Consider the following 10,581-nt stretch of genomic DNA (forward strand, 5'->3'; position numbering starts at 1 on the left):
AGGAGAGACAGCAGTGGAGTTTTTAACCAGTTTGTTCAACAGGATTCTAGAGAGTGAGAAGATGCCTGAGGAATGGAGGAGAAGCGTTCTGGTACCGATCTTTAAGAACAAGGGTGACACGCAGAACTGCAGCAACTATAGAGGAATAAAGTTGATGAGCCACACAATGAAGCTGTGGGAAAGAGTAGTGGAAGCCAGGCTTAGGAAGAAGGTGGAGATTTGTGAGCATGTTGAGAATGTTAATGGAAAAGTACAGAGATGGTCAGAAGGAGCTGCATTGTGTCTTTGTAGATTTAGAGAAGGCGTATGACAGGGTGCCGAGGGAGGACCTGTGGTACTGTATGAGGTCGTCGGGAGTGGCAGAGAAGTACGTCAGAGTAGTTCAGGACATGTATGAGAGAAGTATGACGGTGGTGAGATGTGCTGTAGGTCAGACAGAGGAGTTCAAGGTGGAGGTGGGACTACACCAAGGATCAGCTTTGAGTCCCTTCTTGTTTGCTATGCTGATGGACAGGCTGACAGATGAGGTCAGACAGGAATCTCCCTGGACAATGATGTTTGCGGATGACATTGTGATTTGCAGTGAGAGTAGAGAGCAGGTAGAGGAAGAGCTGGAGAGGTGGAGGTTTGCTCTGGAAAGAAGAGGCATGAAGGTCAGTCGTAGTAAGACAGAATACATGTGTCTGAACGAGAGGGATCAAGGTAGAAGCGTTAGGTTACAGGGGGCTGAGGTGAAGAAGGTGCAGGAGTTTAAGTACTTGGGGTCAACAGTTCAGTGTGATGGAAAGTGTGGAAAAGAGGTGAAGAGGCGAGTGCAGGCAGGTGGGAGCGGGTGGAGGAAAGTGTCAGGAGTGTTGTGTGACAGAAGAGTGTCAGCAAGACTCAAAGGAAAGGTGTACAAGACAGTGGTGAGACCAGCTCTGCTCTATGGGTTAGAGACGGTAGCAGTGAGAAAGAGACAAGAGGCTGAGATGGAGGTAGCAGAGATCAAGATGTTGAGGTTCTCCTTAGGAGTGACCAGGTTAAACAGAATAAGGAACGAGTACATCAGAGGGACGGCTCACGTTACCTGTGTTAGCGACAAAGTCAGAGAGGCCAGACTGAGATGGTTCGGACATGTTCAGAGGAGGGATAGTGAGTATATTGGTAGAAGGATGTTGGAGATGGAGCTGCCAGGCAGGAGGGCAAGAGGACGACCAAAGAGGAGATATATGGATGTCTTAACAGAGGACATGAGGTTGGCTAATGTTAGGGTAGAAGATGTTCATGATAGAGTGAGGTGGAAAAGGATGATTCGCTGTGGCGACCCCTGATGGGAAAAGACGAAAGAGAAGAAGAAGATCTGTTGAAGTGTTTGTTGTAGAATGTGAAGACAGGTTTGTAGGGAGTATCTTCATATAATAATGAGCTGAGACTGGACACCAGGGATGATGAGAAACAATCCAAGCCTGTCTAAGATATGTGTTTTTGCCAAATGAAGTCAGTCGAGCTCGTACAACCCAGTTGTTCTGGTTTGGCTCCTTTCACAAGTAAAACCTACTCACGTGAGACTTGCATCAGACTCTGTCTTGCTTGTGTTTTGATCATTTTTCTGACAGACACCAAGATTACATTGAGACCAACCTACCACCTGGGTTGCAAACTGTACTTTTTGTGGTCCACCCTGTCATAAAAACATTGAACCTATTAAACACTACTGCTCTGTTTCGACTGGTGTACTGCATTTGGGTACAAAGAAATTAAGCTGTTACAAATATTATAAATCCATTACTTGTTTCTTTTTCTTTTTTCTTTTTTTTTACAGCATTTGGGGATTTCAGTATTGTCATTAGCAAAACCACTTAACAAGAAGTGGATGCAGTGACATAGGAGCAAGAGCTAGATATGATCCAAAACTGGAAAAGTACAAGTAGAAGTTTTTAAAGTCCTCAATATTTTCTGTGTTCAGTAAGTTAACAGGACAACAAAAAGTCACATATGATTTACATTTATATTGAATTACTATGTCAAATCATATGTTTTAGTGCTTGGTGGTACTCCACTTGTAACTTTTTATTGTCCAAACCTTTATCATAGCAGCTCAACAACACTATTATTAATGTGAAATGTGAAAATTAATATAACATTATGTTAACTAAGATTTATGCTCCCATTATTAGTCCCATCAGGATTGTTTTGTTTTTAAAAATGAGTCACACTGCGGTACATTTTATACAGTTTCAGTTCTTGCAGCCTTGTGGTCTTGATTCCTGGCAGAATAAAACCCACTTTGGTCTCACATTTATGACCCAAACCTCTGACAAACCCAAACACATGCCTTCAATCATAAGAGAGAAATATTTCTCAAGTCTCAAGACAACACTGTTGTCAAAAAGATGATTTTTATGTTTCAGTGTGGTTTTGATCTGTCTGCTTATTTGTTTATCCTTTGTCAAGAGCTATTATCAAGTAAATGTTAGGTATTTATTAAATAATGGAATTTCTACCACAAGTTAATATTGTTTTCAGCCGTGTGTCTCAAATGTGTCACAGCATGATGAACACGGTCCTCGATAGATAAGGTCGGATTCCAGAGTGTTTCATTTCAAATTCAATGTGGTGGTGCGCAGAGGCCAAGTATTAACATTTATTATTAGTGACTGTAGTTGTTCCAAGGAAAGGCTGAGGAATCAGCTCAATTAAAAGTGTGGAAATGTGGGTTTGATATTTTATTATTATTATTATCACCGTCTAATTTTCTGTGTTAATCTGAATGTGAGTGAACACAAAGGAGGCTCATGTATCAGACAGACGGGCCCAAGTAAAGAAAATACTGCAGGGGAGGATTCTTCACATGTAAAACTATTGCAAAACAGCAACACACAGATAAATAAGAGTGCCAATATATGGAAAGCTTTTTTTTAAATGACAGTGCAAGTTTCTCTGCAAGCAAAGGTGACTTTGTTTACAGACCTTTGTTAGTGTCAGCAAGCGTGAAAAAAAGAGGAATTAGCTACTCGAGTAGAGGCAGCTGAGGAGAAGAAAAACGTGTCCAATAAGCAGTTTTTGAGTTACAATTAAAAAAAGTAGAGGAGCTTGTTTCGATGGTCAAAAAGGTTTGTAAGTGCATTATAAGTGTTAAATTAAGTGAATTAAAGTACATGTTTGCTATCAACCAATGACATTTTTACCTTTTGAAGAGGGCCTCCAAGTAAACAGTAGCTTCATGTCAGGCCATAAGCGTTTGTAACTACCATTATAGATTAATGAAATGTTAAATTAATTGTTGAATACAATGTGTTGTCTTCCTAAGAGGCAAAGGATGAAGAATACAGCCTTAACCACAGCATAAACATAACAATACTCACAACTGTGATCCAGCATAGCACACGAATCAGAGCCTGAAGGCCTTAAGGCAATGCAGTAGTGAAACTCTCTTCTCTTCCTGTAACACATTGTAGCAGCGTCTCTGAACTGACCTGTGACCTGTGTTTCTTTAGCTTAAATAATGTGACATTTTCATTTGTTTAAATAATGTGAATTCATTATAATTATAATTTACATTATATCTAGAATTACTGCTTCCACCAACCAGTCAAGTTCCAGTTTTAATGAAACTCTCACCTAGTCTATATTCTTATCAGTTCAGTCTTAGCCCAAGTCGACCACCGTGTAATTTTGGAAAGAACTCCCTCAGGGCATTCCTGACACCGAGATTACAGGAATCCAAGAAGTTAATGACTCAGACCTCAGTGAGAGGCAAAATGTGACCAAGAATGAAAAGAACATAATTTTTCAGCATTTTGTCCAATTTGTTTTTGTAAAATGATTTTCTATCAAATTAAAATAAAAAATACCTGTAGGTAAGTGTGATATTCACAGCTGTGTCTGTGAAACACACAGTTTGTTTACAGTATCTAATGATGGACATCATCATTTATTTATTTATTTTTGTTTTTAAAACCAGATGATATTGTTGATGATGTTACGAATTTCAACTTTTACTTGACTGTACACAAATCTCGATATATTAAACAAACAGCTAAATGGCTACTCTTTGTTTAAGCCTTGTTCTCACTGTGAAGAATCCCTGTGCTATTAAAAAAGAGTAAGATAAAAGACAAAGTGGTTTACTGAGCAACACAGACACAATTAATTCAAGCAAAATAACTGCAGCTGATGACAGACGTACTTTGAGCGCTGAGAAGAAAAACCTCCACAAAGCATGAAGATATCACTTCATGAGACTGTACCACGAGATACAAAACCCATCAGCAGCAGGAATCAAAAAGTGAGGCTGGGATTTGTAGAAAAGTACAGAGATGAATTGGCCTTGTGGTTCCAATACATCTGGAGGGGACAGAGGAAAGAGGATCTTAAAGCATCTGAATGTGTTGGGATCTTCTCACTGAACCTTTAAATACAGAACAAATGGGAAAAAGACTACTGAAAACAAGACATTATACAATCAATCACATTTATAACAAAAGACCCTTTGAAATGAGCACACCAATACATTAAATAATACATATTATTATCTAATGTGGTCCTCCAGGCTGTAAAAAATCCCATTAAAAAAATCCCCTCAGGATGGTTTTGTTTTTCAAAGTAACACAGTTTCAGTTCTTGCAGCCTTGTGGTCTTGATTGTTTGCACAATGACCCACTTTTATCCCACAATTATGACCCAAACTTCTGATAAACACACACATGCCTTCAATCATAAGAGAGAAATATTTCTCAAGTCTCAAGACAACACTATCTTCAAAAAGATGAGTTCAGTTTCAGGGTGGGTTCGTTCCATCTGCCTATTTGTTAATATTTTACCTTTGTCTCAAAAGCCGAAGCACTTCATGAATATTGTTGCATAGAACAATAAAGGAAGACATTTAACTAATATGTTCTGTGTTAATTAATTGGTTTAACCTTGTAATAATTAACTGTAACAGCAGATTTCAGTGTGTGTTGTGACGTGCATTTTAGTTTCTATGTTAAATCCAACATTTCCAGAAAAGATATTTCCAATGTCAGTTTAGTTCAGATTTATGTCAAACAATGATCCTATCCAAAATATAACATGTTTTTATTGATCCGTGTGCATTTTATTTGGTTAAAGGAGTTTAATTTATCACATGTTGCGATTGTAAATTAAAACTGAAATGAAATAAAAGGCCAGATGTCAAACAGTAAATAATGAAAAACTGAACTAAAATCATTTTTTTAATGAGCAGCTTGAAAGAACAACAGGCGTAAACAAACACAAATACACTGGACTGAAAGTTGTTAAAACGCTCCATAGTGTTGCGGGAAACTAAATTAATTAGTGACGTCTTTCAGATTGTACAGTCATTCAAATATGAATGCATCATTAATACACAGCAAATTGAAAAAATGGTTGTTCCGCATATACAAGTCATAAACAAGAGTCATTCAGAAACAGGAATGTAGAGTATTTACATATGTACAGTATGGAGACAGAAGAAGCCCCCTAACAATGTCAACAACTACACTGTCTCACAGCGCTGGAACTGTGGCCGCAGGTAAAGTTGTAAAGTTGTCTGAACGTCCAGACACACACGTTCTCTCTGGATGACTCAGTTCTTTGGCGGTTGACCGTGACCACCGTGTCTTAACCTCAGTGTGGTTGATCCCCTGAACTCACCGTCTCATGACTGTCTTCTGCTGCACATGTGAACACGCCAAAGTGAAACCAACATTAGTAAATCACAAATCTGGGTTTTTTTTATTGTTTGTATGTTCATTAGGACCACATGATCACTGTGTGTATAAATATTCCTCTGCAGATGTCTGAGAAACAGTAACAACAGCTGTCTTCCATTGGTCGGAGTTCAAGAAGCAACCAGCAGCCACCTAAACAAGATGAAGCTGTACATCCTGCTCGTGCTTGGGACCCTGTTTGTCATCATTAATGGTAAGATATATACAGCTACATGGTGCCATAGTTGCGTAAACGTTCCTGTGAAATTGTGCGCGCTCTGATTCTAGGAATTTAAAGTGGTTGATGACATTTCCTGCTGTTACTATTGCTGGTCCTTCCTGATGTTGACATACTTGACTGAGGAAATAGTCTTTTAAACATCTACGTATATGATGGTGCTGCCAGATTATAATCTTTAATCCTGAAGCAGCATTTTACTTTAACATGACAGTTTCATAATCTTGAATTAGGAAATCTGAGGGTGAGCAGCTGTTGTTTCGTAACAGCACAGGAAACTGTATGTATATAAACATGTGACAAGGTTAAAGCAGGTTGAAGACACTGAACTTTAATAACTTTCTTCACTGAAATACTATGAAATATGTGTTTTTTCATGTTATCACCCAGTTATTACCAATAAATTAAAATACCGCACATCACTGTCTAAGTTATGTTTGTTTTTTGTTTTTCTCTCTGAAATGAAACTCAAACTGCAGAGACTTCAAACTTGCTTCTTGTTGGTTTTGTTATTGTCAAGGTTCAATAATTGTTGCATGCTAACTCAGTCATAAGTGCATGTTAATGACAAGTTTTTAAAGCCATCTGTGTAAACTGTATACATAGGCATAGTTATAATTATGTATTTTTACTGTACACAGTGACCAATTACTTCTGAATCTTAACTAGACAAAGGATAGAGTCACTGAGTATTGAGTCTCTATTCATTAGAAATGACACTGAGCATGTTTTTTTTCTACAGTCTAAATTTATTTATGTATCCTGTAATTCTGAGAAAAGCTGAAAAAAAAAAAAACGGGTAGAAATTGATTATGTGGCGCTTTCCAAACTGTCTTGTATTTTTGGCCTGTAACTTAGGTGAACTCATAATTAAGTATAAAAGTGATTCATTATTTCAGAGCAGAGCCAAAGTAAAGTCTTTCCTCCTCCGCTGTGATGTGTTCCTGATGGTGTGGAAGCATGCAGTCAAGTGTGTCTCATTAGACAAAACTGTAAAGTGGCAAGAAAAAGTATGTGGAATGTAGAATTTCATGGTTTTCTGCATTAATTTGTCATAAAATGTGATCTGATCTTCATCTAAGTCAAGAGTATTAACATATATAATGTGCCTAAAATAATAACACAATTAGTTTTTTTTTGTTTTGTTTTTTAGAACACTTTATAGTGCTGGTGGAAAAAGTATGTAAACCCTTCTTGACCTCAAATGTAGCTTATTGGTAATGTTAGTGTTATTAATTCCACTTAGATGAAAGATCAGATCACAGAAAGAGCGAACACCAAACAGAAGACATCTGCATCTTGTTAAACAGAAAACTCTTTTACACAAATGATTTAGACACTGACACTGTCAAGAGAGAGAAGCTTATTATCTAAGAATATCTGCACCAGCGACTAAAATTTTAATTCTGACTGTTCCTGACAGGCTTGCCGCCGATCAGCAGAGACTTCAACAGCCACTGTCGGTGTCTGCAGGTGGAGTCGAGGATCATCCCTCCAGACAGTCTGAGGAGCATCAAGCTTTTCCCTGAAGGGCCTCACTGCGCAGAAACTGAAATCATGTAAGTGATTTCATTGCACAGATTTGTTTTAGTACCCATGTTGAATCATCATATATCACACACTGTGGCTATAAACAATGGTAGAAATCCTGTTCAACTGCTGCCAATGAGGATACTGACGTCACGACTTTAGTACTACATGAAGTTTTGCAATTTCAGTGACTCTCTGATGCAGAGTTTACATTCGGCAGTTGCCCAAACTAATTTCACTAGAAGTGATCAGGCTCAGCTGTGACTTAATTGGCGAAGGAGCTGTCGATCCACAGGGTCAGTGTTTCAGTTCCTTGTTTCTCCTGGTCACATGTTGATGTGTGCTTGAGCAACACCCTGAACTCCAAGTTGCTCATTGTGTGTTTGAGTAGCTGTGCAAGTGGATGAATCTGCCACTTGCCTCTCTGTTATGTAGAAGCTCCTCCTCCCAGTTCAAAAGGGTCAGTTAATTATCTTAAAGTTGAACTTGAAAGGCACTCTTTTCTCCCTCCGCAGTCACTGATGTGCAATGTATTGATTCAGGGAAATTGAGGAATTCTCAGTGTGTAAAGCCTGAAATCCAGAAACCACAGTTGTATGCGTTTGACCTTTAAGTCCTAAGGCAGCTTTGCACAATACAACAAAGTTGGTCAGTGAAAACACTTTTTTGTCATATAATATATATTCATCATATATATTTTTTTGCATTTTAGACAAAGTCCTACATTTGATGGGAATGTAGTTTGCATGATAGAAAGTGGATTGTACATAACAAAAAATGAAAGATTAGGTGTTACTTTTTTCCTTTTTAAACAATTTAGATGTTTGTATTTGTGAAAAGAAAGTTCACACATTTGCACTTCTAACCCTTTTTAATGTAAACGTCGATCACCTTTGGCGCTCCCATAATTTTTTCAAAGGTTTCAAAAGCTTTATGAACATAGAAACTTATGTTACTCAATACCAGTGACTGGATCTTGCAGCCACAGAAGAGACATAGTCTTTGCTGTATAGTATAATGCAGAACACGTGTTACATGGGTAAGATATACTATACAACGTAGTTTACACCAGTCAGCCACAACATTGAAACCACCAGGTCGTTTTTTTGATGTTGTTTCTGGCTGGTTTCCTGTTTGGTTAGAGCTTTTGACCTTTATTGCCTATCATGCTCCCCTGTCTCCTACCACTTCTGCTTAATGTCAATTTTTTTTTTTTAAATGCCATAATAATCTTAGTGCGGGAATTATTACGAGTCAGAGCTTGTTTCACTATTTACTCTGATGGTTCCAACAAAAACACTAGTCAGCCAAGCAGAAGATTTCCATGTAATGTGAACAGTCTCACTTTTGTCACGTTGTTGTTTGTATGTTGTGAAATAGATGTGGGAAAGCATGTAAATGCAGAATAAGACACTCCTCTTATCAGCTTCTAGAAAAAATAATGTTGCCCTCATTGCTCAAGTACCAACAGATATAGCAAAGTGATGACGCAGCATAGCACAGTCACAGATAAAAGGCAACTGTGCTGAATCACATCTTGTATAAATTATTTTGATCGTGGCCACATCACATGTGTTTGGTATTGTTACTGTGACTTTGAGGGAGAAAAAAATGTGTTTTATTCTTTCTTTCCCACCTCAAATATGTTCTGGCAGTTTGAAGGAACGTTTAATGTAACGTTCTGCGTCAGAACTTGTGTGTGCCAAGTGTAATTGTACCTCTGGTCCCCTAAGGCTGTTACATGCTCCCACTTGCTCAGGTTAACACAAACAAATTATGATAATGAATAGATCTACTGTTTGATGTGCACCATTTATGCCAAAAAAAACATCCACTCTAGGTCAAATCTAAAATCCTATAAAGGTTAAATAATATCTGCCTCTAACATACCTATGGTCTTCTTTGTTTTTTAGAGCTGAGCTGATGAACAAGGAGAAGGTCTGTCTGAACCCAAAGTCCACCTGGGTGAAGAAGCTGATCAGCTTTGTTCTTGAGAAGCAGCTGCACCACCAGGGAAATGCACCCAAGAAATCCCAAGTTCCCAATTAAAACACATCACAGTTTAAACTGTGACTCTTCCCCTGCAGTCATGAGCCATGCAGTATTACTTTATTGAATAAATGTCGGTGTTGGTCTTTGTGTGACTTTAACTTATTCTTGGTTTTATTTCTGCTTCTTCGTGTTTTCATTTCAGAATTTATTCTGACTGGATGTTTTTAATACACAAGTTTCACTTTCTGGCTTTGTGTTGCTAAGGATGTATTAAACAAAGGGTTATAAATGTGCCACTACATTTAAGCTGAGGCGACCACTTGTACTGAAAATGTGATGACAATTCATGTGCATAAGGTGTTTAAATGTGTTTGTGAAGTGTGATCTGGAATGAAAATCATGTTAAGGCGTTTGATTGTATGACCCTTCAAAAGCAGATACTGTAGCATGAAGTTTGTAATACTCTAAAATGTACCTTTTATTAATGCTTCACTGATCGCAACAAATGATTTCTTTTGAGCATTGACAGAATCACAACATGCTGAAACGTCTAATTAAAAGCTTTATATAAATCAAACAGTTGGTTACAAAGTAAAATGTGTGTTACAGCAACAGTTAGATACAGTGTCTTGCTGTGCGCTTTGTTGAACAGCTGCCAATAAACTCAACTGTAATATGACGTTAACTTGAACTTTATTGTCCCTGCAGGGAAATTAGTTTTACAATATTATTACCCATTATATTTACAATGATAATGAGACAGCAAAGACATAACAAAACAGAGAAAGCATCAACATCATCACAATGACAACATTTACATACTTAAGTTTAAAGTGTTTAGAGTCTTAGTTTGGCATGGTAACATTTGGAAGTTAGCACTGAAGACACTGTAAACAGTATGACACAGGTGGGAATCATTAGGTATCTGGTCATAAAGCAAAGTGCTGCGCAGACAATGATTCAGCTCTGGATCATAGTTAAAGATTAATGATTACTAAACAATTTCTACAAGTGGGACATGTATTTGATTTATATATGTGGTACTCCCCACAACGGTTCATGAGACATGTCATAGATGTGAACATCATGGTGGTGATTAGTGCTGGTTAACAAATCCAAGTAAGC

General features: G+C 37.9%; 1 protein-coding gene across 1 annotated transcript; it reads left to right on the forward strand.

The window, feature by feature from the left end:
- Positions 1 to 5,773: 5,773 nt before the first annotated feature.
- LOC113157088 (interleukin-8-like) lies at positions 5,774 to 10,135 on the forward strand. The gene is made up of 3 exons (XM_026352354.1): positions 5,774 to 5,910; positions 7,358 to 7,493; positions 9,378 to 10,135. Exons 1-3 carry the CDS (start codon positions 5,859 to 5,861, stop codon positions 9,511 to 9,513), a joined length of 324 nt encoding a protein of 107 aa, XP_026208139.1. The 5' UTR covers positions 5,774 to 5,858; the 3' UTR covers positions 9,514 to 10,135.
- The last annotated feature ends 446 nt before the right edge of the window (positions 10,136 to 10,581 follow it).

The sequence above is a fragment of the Anabas testudineus genome, chromosome 18 (genome assembly GCF_900324465.2).
Source record: "Anabas testudineus chromosome 18, fAnaTes1.2, whole genome shotgun sequence".
NCBI lineage: Eukaryota > Metazoa > Chordata > Actinopteri > Anabantiformes > Anabantidae > Anabas > Anabas testudineus.

Bases quoted from the DNA above. Each gene is read 5' to 3' on its own strand.
- LOC113157088 (XM_026352354.1), top strand. From the start codon at position 5,859: ATGAAGCTGTACATCCTGCTCGTGCTTGGGACCCTGTTTGTCATCATT. The intron at 5,911-7,357 runs GTAAGATATATA...TGTTCCTGACAG, and splicing joins CCTGTTTGTCATCATTAATG to GCTTGCCGCCGATCAGCAGA. The intron at 7,494-9,377 runs GTAAGTGATTTC...TTTGTTTTTTAG, and splicing joins TGCGCAGAAACTGAAATCAT to AGCTGAGCTGATGAACAAGG.